This window comes from Stomoxys calcitrans, chromosome 1, assembly GCF_963082655.1.
Source record: "Stomoxys calcitrans chromosome 1, idStoCalc2.1, whole genome shotgun sequence".
Classification (NCBI taxonomy): Eukaryota; Metazoa; Arthropoda; class Insecta; order Diptera; family Muscidae; genus Stomoxys; species Stomoxys calcitrans.
Window position 1 is genome coordinate 188,899,186 of NC_081552.1, and position 15,693 is coordinate 188,914,878.

Here is a 15,693-nt window from a genome sequence, read left to right on the forward strand (position 1 = left end):
AAATATAATGAAATTGTTTCAAAAACTACAATTTAAGCTCTATTTAATGCATTTTAAATCTTGAAAATTGAATATTTCCTAAAGCAATTATTTGCATCTAATTAAAATCGTATGTGTTTTTAAGCAGCCTTGGCAACCATGTGCGGTAAGGCAACGCCATCTAGTGATAAAATAAATTTTTTCAAAATCAGTTTTTCCTATTTTCAAAAATAACTAAAAATCATTTAAAACGCTTATAACTTTTGGACTATAAGCTTCAACTATATGCTTCAACTAAGGTGTCATTTGAAAGGTATAAGCATGTAGTTTGCTCTGATTAAAATACATATATACCTACATGGCAGCTATATCTAGAACTAGACCGATTTCAATGAAATTCACCAGAAATATTAAGAGCTAGAAGAAAATCCTTCCTGCTAAATTTTGATATAATCGGTTAACAAATGAGCACTCTATTGCAATATTTCTCAAAATCGGGCGAACATATATATAGGAGCTATATCTAAATATGAACAGATTTCGAGCAAAACTTCTTAGATATTGTGGTAGTGGTCGAGAAAAGCGTTGTACAAAATTTTGGGGAGATTGGTCAATAAATGCGCTTTCAGTGGCTGTAGGAGTGAAAATCGGGCGGTACATACATATGAGAGCTATATCCAAATCTGAACCGATTGGTGGTGTAGGCTATACAAATTATATATCATATTGCTCCTTTCAAATCAACCCACACAATCTGTGAAAATTTCAAGAAAATAGGTTCAGCCGTTTTTGAGTCTATAGGAAACAAACAAATTTACCAACATACATACAGACACAATTCCTTTTTATATGTACAGATTTAGCAATTCTGAGTTCCTCCTAAAAGTATGCTAAACATTTTAATTTAGGGGCTATGAGTGTAAACAAGTTGCTTTTTGTCTATGGGCAACCCTTATTGATAAATTTAGTTTATTAAAAATTTTTTGAAAAATTCCTAACTGTTTCAAAAACGGCAGTTTAAGCTCTATTAGTTTTATTTTAAATCTTGGAAATTGAATATTTCCTCAAGCAGTTATTTGCATTTCATTAAAATCGTATGCGTTTTCAAGCAGACTTGGTAGCCCTACCATGTGCGGTAAGGCAACGCCATCTAGTGATAAAATTAATTTTTGAAAATCAAAATTTCCCATTTTCAAAAATATCTAAAAATCATTTAAAACGCTTATAACTTTTGAACTATAAGAGCTATTGCTTCAAATAAGGTGTCATTTGAAAGGTATAAACATGTAGTTTGCTCTGATTAAAATCAATTTTCTTATATGTGTACAACTGAGGTGAGTATGGAGTTTTTGTTCATCATCATGGATATTAGGCTTCTTTATAATACAAAATAAATGGTTTCTGTAATTGAAATGGAATGTTTTTGGGAGTCTAGATGTTTAGCTTCATAGAGCAATGGGTTTTTTTCAAAGAGTATGTACCATCAGATGGTTACATATATAGCTATAGCCTCCATATTAAATGATTCCTTGAAATGCCTTTTTGTGCTCCTAGATTTAAATTTCTATTTTTTTTACTTTATTTATTTATCAAAAATCTTCTACGATTAGACAAAATAGAAGCTCCATTGTTTTGTTTTCAAATTCCAAAAATCCCAATAAATATTGCAAACATTTCTGTATTCGAAATTTGTTTATTTATTTATTTAATTCATATCTAACTAAATGCCTATGTATGTATAAAAAATATATCATTAAAATACAATTGGATATCTTAGTGACTAAAACAAGTATAAAAACATAGCTAAACTTTTACAAATAATTAAAATTGACTAAATAATAAAATGATTTTATTAAAAAAAAAAACAATGACATGTGACAAAAACAATTTTCTTCCACAACGAAATACATATTTACAAAAATTTTGATATATATTAAATTTTTTCTCCTAAAATATAAACAGTAAAGTAAACCATTTACCCAAAACATAAACTGGAAGAGATTTTGTGGTTTTGTTTTACTTATAGCAGCATTGCAACATTGTCGTTGTTTACTTTTTGTTTCGTATGCATCGTGTTTGGTCTAAATTAGCATTAATAATAATTTAAAATAATTTTTATATATGTATAGTAGTTTAATATTATTCAAATAATACAATGTACTCTCATTTTTATGTATAAAAACGACTAGCGTAAATAAATTTCCAACAATATTTAATTCTTAAAAATTAAATTCAGGAAAGAGGGCATAGATAAATCTAGAGTGGGATATGAACCTACAAAAAATCCCCAAAGATTATATAAAAGTATGTTTGGTTTTATTTTTGTCTCGTCTAAACTACATTTTTCAACATATAAATATTAAATAAAACTATATCATTTTTTTTTTGTTTATTATTTTGTGAATGATGCGGTGCATAATTGAGGTGATTTTTCAAATTTGGTGTATGTTGTTTTTCTAGAATAAAAGAAAAATATCTATAACATTAGGAGTTTGGACACATTTTTTTTATAAAAAATAGGTTTTGTGTGTAAATTTTGAGCAAAGCAAAGAAAAAAAAAAAAGATAAATTTTTAAGTTATGAATTCTAACAAATCTTGAGCTTACCATAAAAGTTAGACAAACTGAAAAATATACTTCCAAAATTCATTGTGCAAAAATTCATAGCTGCAAAACTTTTTTTTTGAAAAGCTGCCAAGAAAAAGGTTATAGAATTGATTTTTTTTTTGAACCATATACGCGAATTAATGTTCTTCTCTTATAGCAATTCATGGAAATCTTTTAACATATTGATTGTTTTAGCAGGTGGTAAGTATAAAGTACTTCAACTATGTAACCAAATAAAGCTAAAGCAACGAACTGATTGCTTTGGTTAGGAGTTATGGTATGGTATATCATACCCAGTCATGGCAACAATTTACCAACAAAAAGAGTAACCGAAATTGTAAAAAGCGTAAACAAGTAAAATCACAAGTGCCGGCCGGTCCAAATCTTATATTGGTTTATATGACAGCTATATCAGGTTATGAATCAGTTTGAACCATATTTGACATAGTTGTTGGAAGTCATAAAAAAACACGTCATGTAAAATTATAGCCAAATCCGATAACAATTGCGCCCTCTAAAGGCTCAAGAAGTCAAGACCCCTGATCGGTTTATATGACAGCTATATCAGCTTATGAACCGATTTGAACCATATTTGGCACAGTTGTTGTTCATAACGAAACACGTCATGCAAAATTTTAGCCAAATCGGATAACAATTGCGCCCTCTATAGGCTCAAGAAGTCAAGACCCCTATAGGCAGCTATATCAGGTTATGAACCAATTTGAACCATATTTGGCATAGTTGTTGAAAGTCATATAAAAACACGTCTTGTAAAATTTTAGCCAAATCGGATAATAAATGCGACCTCTAGAGGCTCAAGAAATCAAGACCCCATATCGGTTTATATGACAGCTACATGAGGTTATGAACCGATTTAAACCAAATATGGAAGTCATGGAAACCAGTTGCTGGAAGTCATAACGAAACACGTCATGTAAAATTTTAGCCAAATCGGATAATAAATGCGCCCTCTAGAGGCTCAAGAAATTAAGATCCCAGATCGGTTTATATGACAGCTATACCAGCTTAGGAACCGATTTAAACCATATTTAGCATAGTTGTTGAAAGACATAACGAAACACATTATGCAAATTTTTAGCCAAATCGAAAAACAATTGCGCCCTCTAGAGGCTCAAGAAGTCAAGACCCCTGATCGGTTTATATGACAGCTATATCAGCTTAGGAACCGATTTGAACCATATTTGGCACAGCTGTTGGAAGTTGTAACGAAACACGTCATGTTAAATATCAGCCAAATCTGATAAGAATTGCGCCCTCTCGCCTTATATGACAGCTATATGAGGTTATGAACCGATTTAAACCATACTTAGCATAGCTATTGCCAATCGTATCGGTTTATATAGCAGCTATATATAGTATCGGTCCATAACCTGATATAGCTGCCATATAAACCGATCTGGGATCTTGACTTCTTGAGCCTCTAGAGGTCGCAATTATTATCCGATTTGCCTGAAATTATGTACTACGGATTCTCTCATGACCATCAACATACGTATGATCTGAATCGGTCTATAGCCCGATACAGCTCCCATATAAATCGATCTCTCTATTTTACTTCTTGAGCCCCCAAAGGGTGCAATTCTTATTCGAATTGGCTGACATTTTACACAGGTCTCCAACATGTAATAATATAATAATAGCAGAGCAAATCTTTTCTTATATCCTTTTTTGCCTAAGAAGAGAAGCCGGGAGAAGAACTCGGCAATTGCGATCCATGGTGAAGGGTATGTAAGATTCGGCCCGGCCGAACTTAGCACCCTTTTACTTGTTTTATGTTCACTTTTTCAAAACACCAAACATTCAGTCCAAAAACAGATTTTTTATATGTTGAAAGAAACAAGAAACGGGCCAAAAATTGCGGCTTGTAAGGCCTCAAGAAATCAAATCGGGAGATCGGTTTCTATGGGAGCTATGCGTAAATCTGAACCGTTATGACCCATTTGCAATCCCTAATGATCTACAAGAATAGTAATATGAATATGTGCAAAATCTCAAGCGGCTAGCTTTAAGCGTTCGAACGCTATCGTGATATCGACAGACGGACGGACGGACATGGCTAGATCGACTCCGAACGTCGAGACAATCAAGAATTTATATACTTTATGCGGTCTTAGATGAATATTTCGAGGTGTAACAAACGGAATGACTAGATTATTATAGTCCCATTCTATGGTAGTGGGTAGTAAAATACTTATATAGAGTATTTCACACATACAGTCACATTTTCATTATGGGCATGGCTGTTTTAGGGTATAGGTATAGTGCCAGATATATCTTCTCAGAAAGGCAAGCCTCTACTAAACTTTTTGATAGCATATTTCTATAGTTAAGAACAGTTTGTCGTTTTAGAATTGTCATTTGTGTTTTACAACAACATTTTAAATTATCTTTAAAGTTTTATGAAATTTTCTGAATGTTGGAAGTCATTTTTTCAGTGTACTGATTTTTGTTTATTATTATATTGAGCTGATTAGAGTTTTATGGCCATATTCACAAAACTTAATGAATGCCTTACAATAGATTTAGTTAACAGTTCCATTAAGGAAATCTGTTATATAAACCTATTTCAAATCTACATTGAGTTTTGTGAATACCGGTGTAAGTGTGGAAAACAACTGTACGAGTACTGCATGCGTAAAAAGTATTGGATATATGTATATACACTTCAAAATTCATTTCACTAGCCTTAAGTATTGATTTTCTTATTTCAATGATGCGCTTGCTACTATTGGTTTTCGATATACTACGGCAATATTTTAAAGCTTTGTAGAGAATCCAACAACATACTTGTACTATTATATTTCCCTGAAAATGGACCCAACCTCTAAGTTTAGGAAAAAAAACCAAAAAGTTGGTTCGATATACTTCAGAAAGACAATGCAAGTAATTTGTGGAATAATTGTAAGTATACTTGGATCATAAACCTAAGATAATATTCTTTATAGTAAAACGAAACTAGAACAGTAATTTCCACTTAATGGAACTATGTCTTCAAAACCCATTACAAAAACAAAACTCCTTTGTAGAATTCAACTTATGCTACACCCTAAGGCTTATAAAATAAGAAAAACCCGTTTTCCAGAAACTGTTTTGAACTGTTCTGATGATCTTTCAAATGAGACAACAGTTAAGTGGAATGATGAGAATGTTCAATTGTTTGCTCAATGCTCGATGTTATGGGAAAAGGTAAGGTGACCTGAGTTAAACAAAAAAAAAAAAAAAACTAATTCTACGAAACATACCCATGTTCAATCAATTCTAAGCTATTTTCCACTTTGTTTTTCGTTGTTTTGATTTTGTTGACTTCTTTTGTTTTGAGTGCTGTTTGGTTTTTGGCATGAAAATGAAATGATATGATCTTATTTAATAACATTAAATACATTTTTAATGAGTTTAAAAACAAAATAAAAAAAAAAAACAGATAAAACTTAACAATCATTTGGAAGTGTGGTAGAAGAATGGTTAAAACTAAAAACTAAAAACAAACACAATCATATAGTGTTTTCTTGTTAATTATAAATAATATTCGAGTAGCAGCAGAGATGACGGCAAACAATATCTACATGATGATTAGAAAGGAAGGAACTTCAATTTTGAGATTTTCATCAAGTTTCAAAGTTGAAAGACAATATCAACAAGTTGAAGATGTTTCATACTCTGACAAATATTTACAACTAGCTGAACCAGGCCCGCTCCGCCGCGCCTTCTTTTACTTTATATGGAGCAACAGTTTCCTTGGAATACATGTTTTCGACAATTAAAGAGCTTTTAGTGAAATACCATGCTACGAAAATGTTATATCGCTTGACAAACAGTTTAACAATATAAGTGATTTTATCTGGATTCGGAAATTCTAACAAAGAATTAAACATCAAACCGATGGCTTTGGTGCAGGCACATCCACCTGCAGAGACAAAGTAGGAAATCTGGTAACTGACACAGATAACATGCTGAGGATATGGAGAGAACATTTCACCCAACTGCCAGTGTCCGACGTTGGCGGCGAAGAGGATACCGCAGAATCAATCCCTGATGATGGTATAGAATGTTTACCTCCTAGTCAGAATGAGGTCCCGACTAAAGAACAACAAGGCAGCAGGAGCCGACGGGTTACCCCCGTAACTATTTAAGTTCGGAGGCTACACGCTGATAAGGCGTATGCATCAGCTTATCTGCGCCATCTGGCTAGAAGAACGCATACCCGATGATTGGAACCTCAGCATACTATGTCCCGTACACAACAAAGAACACAAGACGGAATGTGCCAACTACAGAGGAATAAGTCTCCTCCCCATCGCATACAAGATACTCTCGAACATACTGTGTGAATGATTAAAACCTAAAGTCAATGAGATAATTGAGCCCTATCAATGCGGCTTTAGACTTGGTAAATCCACCCTAGACCAGATATTCTCACTGCGCCAAATCCTGGAAAAGACCCGAGAAGGACAAATCAACACCTACCATCTCTCTTTGTTGACTACAAAGCCGTCTTCGATACTCCTTTACGTTCAAAGGTATTTCAAGCCATGTCTGAGTTTGGTATCCCTGCAAAATTAGTAAGACTCTGCAGGATGACACTTGCTGCATTACGCGTTCCTCAGTAAGAATAGGAAAGAATCTCTCCGAACCATTAAATACCAAACGAGTTTTCCAGTCATGGAGACAGCCTGTCGCGTGATCTCTTTAATATCCTGCTGGAGAAGATTCTACGAGATGCAGATGTGAATAGATATGATACACTAATCACAAGAGAACACATGCTACTCGTCTATGCCGACGACATCGATATCATAGGTCGATCACCGCAAACGGCAACTACAGCCTTTGAAAGAATCGAAAGAGAGTCAGTGAAAATGGGTCTGGCAGTAAATGGAGATAAGACGAAATGGATGGTTTCAACTCCCAAAAAGTCTTGCACAAGCGCGCAGATAAAGAAAATGGAGAAAGTTGCGAACCACAACTATGAGATAGTCAACAACTTTATCTACCTCGGCACCGCCGTAACCGAAACGAATGACACCAGTTTAGAGATTAAGTGAAGAATAATACTGGCAAGCAGATGCTACGTTGGACTATGTAAGTAGTTTAGAAACAAGGCCACTATACAAGACACTAATACTACCCATGCTGTTATATGGTTCTGAAGCATGGGTACTTGTGAAAGCAGATGAGGCAGTGCTTGGAGTATTTGAGAGAAAGATTCTTCGTAAAATATATATGAGCCAGTTTGCGTTAATGGAGAATATAGGCGTATGAACCACGAGCTGTATGACGACGATAGCACAGTTACACGCATCAAAATACAACGGCTGCGTTGGCTAGGTCATGTTGTCAGAATGAATGAAGAAACTCCAGCAAAGAAGTCTTTTGAAGGCAAACACGGTGGTACACGCAAACCGGGAAGACCAAAAGCCCGATGGAAATATCAAGATGTGGGAGACACCTTGAAACTTGATGTCAGAGATTTTAGAATGAGAAGATCGAGGCGTTTCGAACGCTATTCTACGTTCGGCTAGTGGAACAAATATTCTGTAATAGCCAATTAAAGTAAAGTAATCTGGATCCCATGTGATCTTTATTGGTGTACGAATTTAAGTTTGTGTTTTTAGGGTGTACTCCATTCTTAAAATACTTTATTTCAGGCCGATATTCTCGATGGACAGTAAAAAATTGCTGTTTGTATTTTGGGAAAATGGTAGACTCCCAGAAATTGGTCCCGAAAGTGGGTATCAATTCTTGCTCTACCCCTCAAATTGCTTTCATTTAAGCACCACATTGACATGGTCGTTAAATATGCCCAATTTAGGTGTTTTTTGGGGGATGGTGCGCCCATTTAGTGACTTGGCTTTGAAAATATATATCAGATTCGTGTTCCACTCTAAAATACTTCTTATTTGAGCCCTATATTGCAATGGTCAGTTATGGGGGTGGGGTAGCCCCATAGACGCCTTTCCCGAATATTGATATCAGATTCGTGCTTTACTTCCAAAGACCTTTCATTTGAGTCCCATATGGTCGTAAATTTGTCTTCTTTGGAGCATGTTCTCGGAGATGGACGGCCCCCCAAACACTTGGTCCCGCATCTGGATAACAGATTCATATTCTACACTCAAATACCTTTTATTTAAGACCCATATTGCCATGGTAAGTATATAAGACCTGTTTGGGGGGTGTTTTGGGGAAGGGGTGGACCCCCAGAAACATTTTCCCAAATTTAGATATCAGATTCGAATTTTACTCGCAAATACCTTTCATTTGAGTCCCATATTGCCATGGTCGGTATATATGTCCGATTTAGGGGTGTTTTGCAGGTTGGGGTAGTCCCCCAAACACTTGGTTCGACAATCAGTTATGTTTTCTAATCTTAAATACCTTTCATTTGATTCCCCTATTGTCGTGATTGGTCTATATACTATTTGGTAGGTTTTAGGGTTGGGGCGTCCCACCTCGGTACCCTATCCGAAATTTGGATACCAAATTATTATTTTTAGGGTACTATAAGAGAGCACACAAAATTTCGCTTAAATCGCACCGCCCATCTTCGAGATCTGGCGTTTCTGAAAATAATGTTTCATGGCCAAGTGCTTCAGGGACGTCTCATCTCATAATCCATCCATTTTGCACGTCCGCATCAATCCTTGCTCTGTAGGAATTGAGGCGGCTGCATCTGCCGAAACGGGGGAGGTCGATTTCTTCTGGTGCAATGGGAGGCGATCGTTCTCCAAGGACTACATTCACCCGGTAGCCATTTACCGCATATGCTACCGTGTGTGCATGAATGTTGTTTAGACCTTCTCACAAACTTACAATATTTATTTGGGAAATTAGAAATATATTAGTTAGCACTTAGGCAATGCTTAAACAAGACCATAAAGTTAGAGCTTCCAAACACTTTTCATCATCTCTTTCGCTTAACGGAATTTGATATCAAGATATTACACCATCAAGTTAATTGCTTTCATTTAAAGATGAACATAGTAAAGATCTTTAAAAAATAGTTAGGCACGTGTGTGTTGATGTAAGGGTATTTGACTGGCTATGTGGATCATTTTTCGCTTAGAGTTGAACCCGAGGTTAAAGTTAGCAAGATCAACTGTGATCGTTTCTTTTATGAGACTTCGAAAGATCAGAAAGAATAAAGTTATTATTACACCACTGACCAAAGTTCTAACAATTGAATTATTTTATGAATACTTGTTGAAGATTGACTGTCGATATGTCTTCATGCAGGGAACGTGCAGAGAATTGGATTGCTGATCGTCTCATCGTTAGAGATGGGCGATGGGTAAATACCTAAAAGGTATTTATTTATACCCAAATGCTGGGTATTTATAATTTTGCAGATATCTTGGGTATAAAAATATTTTCCAATCGATTTTTGATGATTTCGTATTCTTTGAATATAAAACTGATTTTCTGATCTCATAAAATCGGGTTTTAGTTATATATAGCCGTTATATAGACCGATCTCCAGACTTAAAGTCTTGAGGCTATTTTTCATCCGAATTCCATGAAAATTGGCACAGTGAGTTCTGTTAGACTCCTACCCATTTCTGTGAAGTGCGGTTCAGATCGGACTGTATTTGGATATACAATAGTTGCCCTTTGACCGACCGCCCGATTCGATGAAATTTGGCACAGTGTGTTCTGGTAGACCACTACCCATTTCTGTCAAATGTGGTCCAGACCGGACCATATTTGGATATAGCTGCCATATAGACCGATCTCTCGCTATAGAGTATTGAGCCCATAAAAGGAGCATTTTTCATCCGATTTTGATGAAATTTGAAACAGTGCGTTTTGGTACCCCTCTTAAACTTTTTGAATATCATCCAGATCGGACCATATTTGCATATTCAACCAAAAGGTTTAGAAGGGTACCAAAACGCTCTATTTCAAATTTCATCAAAATCGGATGAAAAATGCTCCTTTTATAGGCTCATGACACTATATTGGGAGATCGGTCTATATGGCAGCTATATCCAAATGTGGTCCTATCTGGACCACATTTGACAGGAATAGGTAGGGGTGTACCAGAACACACTGTGCCAAATTTCATCGAATTCGGGTAAACAATTTAACTTTCATGCCCTAATATCAAATATCGGGAAATGGGGCGGTCGGTCTAAGGGCATCTATAACCAAATATTGGTGAGATCTGGCCAGGCGCAGCACTGGATTTAGTCAAGGAGGAAGATATTCCTTCTCGACCAATAGCAGAGGCTTGGATGCCAAGGATGCCCTAAGATCCTGAATCCATACTTAGGAGATTAAAGAACTTTGATCCCAATCTTTTAACCAATGACTGGAAGATTGAATGAGGCTGATGGCGGCCGGTACTAAACTACGGCTGCCTTGCACACCTCCTACGTATTCAACAACAAACTGAAGGTCTATAGAAGCGATGGGGTTGGGGAATCAGGAGACGACTTAGCAGTGGCGGCTGCAGATACATCTCCATCAATGTAAGGTCGCTTTGGCGGCACTAAAGCTCCTTCTGATGGCAGAAGAATTTGACGTGTTTCTTATCCAGGAACCATGGAAGTTTGGAAAAAGGGTTTGTGGACTAAGAATTGCTGAATTTTAAACTAGTCAAGGCTACGGGGAATAAGAGACTCAGAGGCTGAGAGCCTAATGCACATCATCAGATGTGGGCAAACTGCTCATCGAAGATATCATAAGTGGCAATCTGGCTATTTGTAATGAAGGGAATAAACCGAGCTTTATTACCTGTGACAGGAAGGAGGTACTCAGGTTTGCCTTTGTATTGGAAGATATAAACGGAAAAATATACTACTGGGAAATGTTGGATAACCACAGCTTCTCTGATAATCGTTTTATTAGTTTCAACCTTGGAAAAAATACGGCTAAACAGAAGAAATATGAATTGTGATAAATTTCGGCACAAATTCTGCACGTCTATCCCTTCTAGACCAGAAAAGAAAGTGTAAACTACGGAGAATATAGAAATAGTGGTCAAGCGGATCACGACGGCCCTGAATGACTCGCTTGGTTCAGCATGTCCTAGTGCCAAGGCAAGGGGCAAACAGCGACCGCCTTGGTGGACCCCAGAATTGGTTGATCTAAGGAAGGACTGGAGAAAACTCTTCAACTGGGTGAACGCCGCAATAGCATCACATGCATGGGACGTCTATAAGGTTGAGCTTAAAAACTACAAGGGTGAGCTGAGAAAGGTTCACAACAAATCCTAAGTTGAATTCTGCAGCTCCGTGGCGTATACATTCGCAATAAAAAGTTTTGACTAATTTAAGTCGCCAGTTTCGACTACTTTAAGTAGCCAGGACCTGATGACTTATCACAGGTTGAATCGCAAGCTTAACAGAGTACTATACCTGTGGGATGGAGGGACACAAAGGTATTTTTTTTATTCCAAAACAGGCTGTGTGTGGCTGTGTGCGCCACACAAACTGAAACTTTGAGGTCCGAACTGTGTGGTGTTCTTTGCAGTCCCGAGAAGCTTAGCTGTGAGCTACCGGGCGCGTCCACAAGTAGCGAATAGTGGAATGCTCCATACCGAGTAGTTGTAACGTCAGTCGCGGACAATCAGCGCTATCGAGCGGAGAGTTTTAGTGAGAAATCAAGTGGCACAGGCTCTTGCACAAATACTGAGTGCCTCTGATGCTCGATATGACAAGAAGAGTTATTGGCTTTAAATAACCAATGGCCACGCTGTTCCCGCGTCGATCGTTCCTTTGGACCGGAACGAGCTTGCTCACCTTCAAGAGCTTGACGAGGATCGCCTCCTCTACATAAAAATGTGGCTACAACAACAACAATATATCTGGTATTGGAAGATACATAGACTTCTATGCGGATGGTTTCGAACTAGACGAGCAGGTGTGCTATGGGCTGTATCCTGAAGAACTAGAACTGGTCATATAGAGAAGGTTATCCGACCACTGCAGTGTATATCTAGTGGAGATCCTTGCAATTAAAGAAGTTGTGGAAGGGCTATATAACATCACAACGACGATTGGCACATATATCTTCTCAGTCATTAAACCCCTGGGGGATGTATTTATGAATTCAAAAATCGCCCTTGACCGTCGCAGATCTCTCAACGAGGTGGCTGAACAGTTAAAAATTTACCTGTTTTGGGTGCTGAGATATCCCCGGGTATTGTAGAGATGACAAGCTTGCGTGACTACCTACACATAACAGGGGAACTGGAATCTGTCGATATGCCTCTAACGACATGTAAGCTAAGTCTTCAGGATCAGGTCCGAAGGTCAACGAATGACTGATGTTCATAAAGGGGGGGTTGTGAACACTCCAAAATTATGTGGCCCAATCTAGACTTGAAGAGGTCTACCGTTTTGCTGTCTCCGGCTAGAACAGACGTTTTAGCCATTGTGTCCATAATGACAGGTCACTGTCTGATCGGAACAAGCCGACAGACTGAAAGTTGCAAGTAACGACTTTTGCAGAATCAGAGAAACTATGGAACATCTGTTGTGTGCGTGCTCCACACTGGCAGCCAGAAGGAGTTCCACTTAGGGTTCTTATTTCTGAGAACTTGTCTGATTTAGAGGATGTGAACATTCACGAGTTGTTGGGCTTTTTAAGGTGATCTTGATGGTTCAACGGTAGGAACTAGAAAGCATCTTCCTTCTGATGTTCCTGGTATCACAATGGACGAAAATGTCTAGGTGAGTCTGATGGCAGACTGCCACTCAAACCTAACCATACCTAAGCTCGTCACGAAAGATAAATAAACGAAAGCTGAAATTTCTATTTTCTCATTGAGCAGGGTGCTTATAGATTAAAGCAAGCAGTTTAGAAACAAGGCCAACTCTCGACAGACGAAGATTACACTAAACAAGACACTGATACTACCCGTGTTGTTATTTGGTTCTGAGACGTGGGTACTTGTGAAAGCAGACGAGGCAGTGTTTGGAGTGTTTGAGAGAAAGTTTTTTTGTAAAATGTATGAACAAGTTTGCGTTAATGAAGAATATAAGCGTCGTATGAACCACGAGCTGTATGACGCCGATAGCCTAGTTACACGTATTAAAATATAACGGCTGCGTTGGCTAGGTCATGTTGTCAGAGTGGATGATGAAGCTCCAGCAAAGAAGTCTTTTGAAGGCAAACACGCGTGTACCACCGCAAACCGGGACGACCAGAAGCCTGATGGAAAGATCAAGTAGTGAGAGACACCTCGATACTTGTCAGGGATTTTAGAATGAGCACAGAAGATCGAGCCGCTTGAAATGCTATGCTACGTTCGACTACGTTCGACTACTGGGACAAATGTTCAGTCATAGATAATTAAAGTAAAGGATGTTTATAGCTTAAATTTGCAAATCTCAGTGTTTCTATACGAAAAGTTGGTGTAATAATTTGTTGAGTTAGCATCAGGGCTGCGGTGGTTTTCAGCTGATGTCAGGGACCGGTTTTGAGTTGGGCAAGCTTGCTGTGGCTCCAGAACCCCGACTCTAAATAAATACTCAAATTCCGCAGTTTATCGGTAGTATGATGTTTCAGCATGATGGACATAAAAACACATTACAATTATATTTTTTTTTTTTTTTGTAAAAGAGGAGATACAGAAATTTTAAGTTGTTTTTAGTAAATATTTGAATTTTTCCGTCAAAGTTTAAATTTTCGGAATATTTTTCCATATCTGGGGAAACGATTGACAAATGAAAAAGATTAGTTTTAGAATCGGTCATTTACTTTGAGAGGTTTTTGTTCCGTATTTTATTCTCATTTGACAGATGTACTGATATCTTGGGTCTGTCATGGGTTGTACTAGTCATAGGAGTAGTCCACTCCTTACAAACTTGTTAGGCACCTAGTGGGAAGCTAGTGAACGGGGTTTCAATTTACATGACTAATAATAAAAAATGACAAACCTCTTATTGTGTCTATAAATACGGAATTCGGTGATTATTGTTGGAGGTTTCTGCAAGGGAAGTCTAAAATTTGTTGGTCTTTAAGTTTTGTAGTTAGCTGTAATAAAAACATTTTTTTTTCTCATAAAAGTAATACCATTTGGCACGGCTGCGCTGACTTTCAACTTTGAAACTTGTTAAAGGGTTTCCTTAAAATCATTCTATAGTATAAGGAAACCCCAGAATCTATCTTTATAAAGTTCAATATTGCAGAGCTATGTTTGCCGTTGTAAAATGTGTATGTTCACCTAAAACTTGTCCCCTGGACATGCTAAACTACTTAAAATAAATTAAAAGCATTTGTTCATAACTTACAATAACCTTGTCTTTGAGTGTTGATTTTGTGGTGGCCCCGTTCTATTATAGGACTATTTTGTTGATTTCGATGTGATAGTGCTGCAGGGATTCATATGTACATACATTTAAATATCAATAACATCACAATTTATGGTTGTTGTTGTCTTTTGTTTGCTTGAAACAAAATTGGTAAGACTTTACATACAATTATAGGCTTCTCTCTTAAAACCCTAGAAAAGAAACCAAACGCACATAGGGGGTCCCTCTGCTTCTAGTATATACGCCAAGTTTTTACCAGAATTTTTTCAATTTTTCTACTATGAACTTAGATCATTATTATTTATGATTGGTATTACATCCTCCATCTCCGTCACCGTTGTGGTTAACTCCGATTGCACCTCTGTGGTACTGGGACTTTTAAGCAGGGTATATGAATCACGATGCATAAACCTGTGCTGATGATGGGCAATAAAGGTGCTACTGCGCCTCAGTGAACGTCTGCCCATTTCCAGTATTTCCAATGTGGGATCATGGGCAAAGACATAGTTTTGATAGGCACGCAAGAAGACATAGATTATGGCAATGGCTCCACCAGCTATCATAAGATATGAACCAATGGGTACAACGGTGGGGGCAAAGACGGTGGCCAAATATATCCAACGTCTGATGGCGGGAGTCAAATCGGATATGCCCTCCTCCAGCCACATGACGGGAAAGACAAAACTGCGAAAGTCCTTAACGGGGAAAATATGTTTGGCCTGGGTAACACGCAAATTCAATTGAATACGAACTTTGCCTTCCATGGGTACGCCAAGTTTCTGCACAAAATGTTTACAAAAGAAAATTACATTAATCTCGTTCTAAGCAAT

The 15,693-nt window shown here is 37.3% G+C and overlaps 1 protein-coding gene across 5 annotated transcripts in view; it reads right to left on the reverse strand.

Annotated features, from left to right (window-relative positions):
- Positions 1 to 1,714: 1,714 nt before the first annotated feature.
- The window catches only part of LOC106090959 (scavenger receptor class B member 1), a 201,685-nt gene continuing 187,706 nt past the window's right edge, over positions 1,715 to 15,693 (reverse strand). For 3 of the 5 annotated variants that reach the window (XM_059361883.1, XM_059361877.1, XM_059361873.1), the window contains one exon: positions 5,849 to 15,642. In XM_059361883.1, coding sequence (XP_059217866.1) covers positions 15,142 to 15,642 — 501 coding nt within the window. In that variant the 3' untranslated portion in view covers positions 5,849 to 15,141. Of the gene's footprint in view, positions 2,436 to 5,848; positions 15,643 to 15,693 lie in introns of those variants that run through there. The other 2 variants (XR_009396899.1, XM_059361888.1) reach the window with 2 other exon arrangements.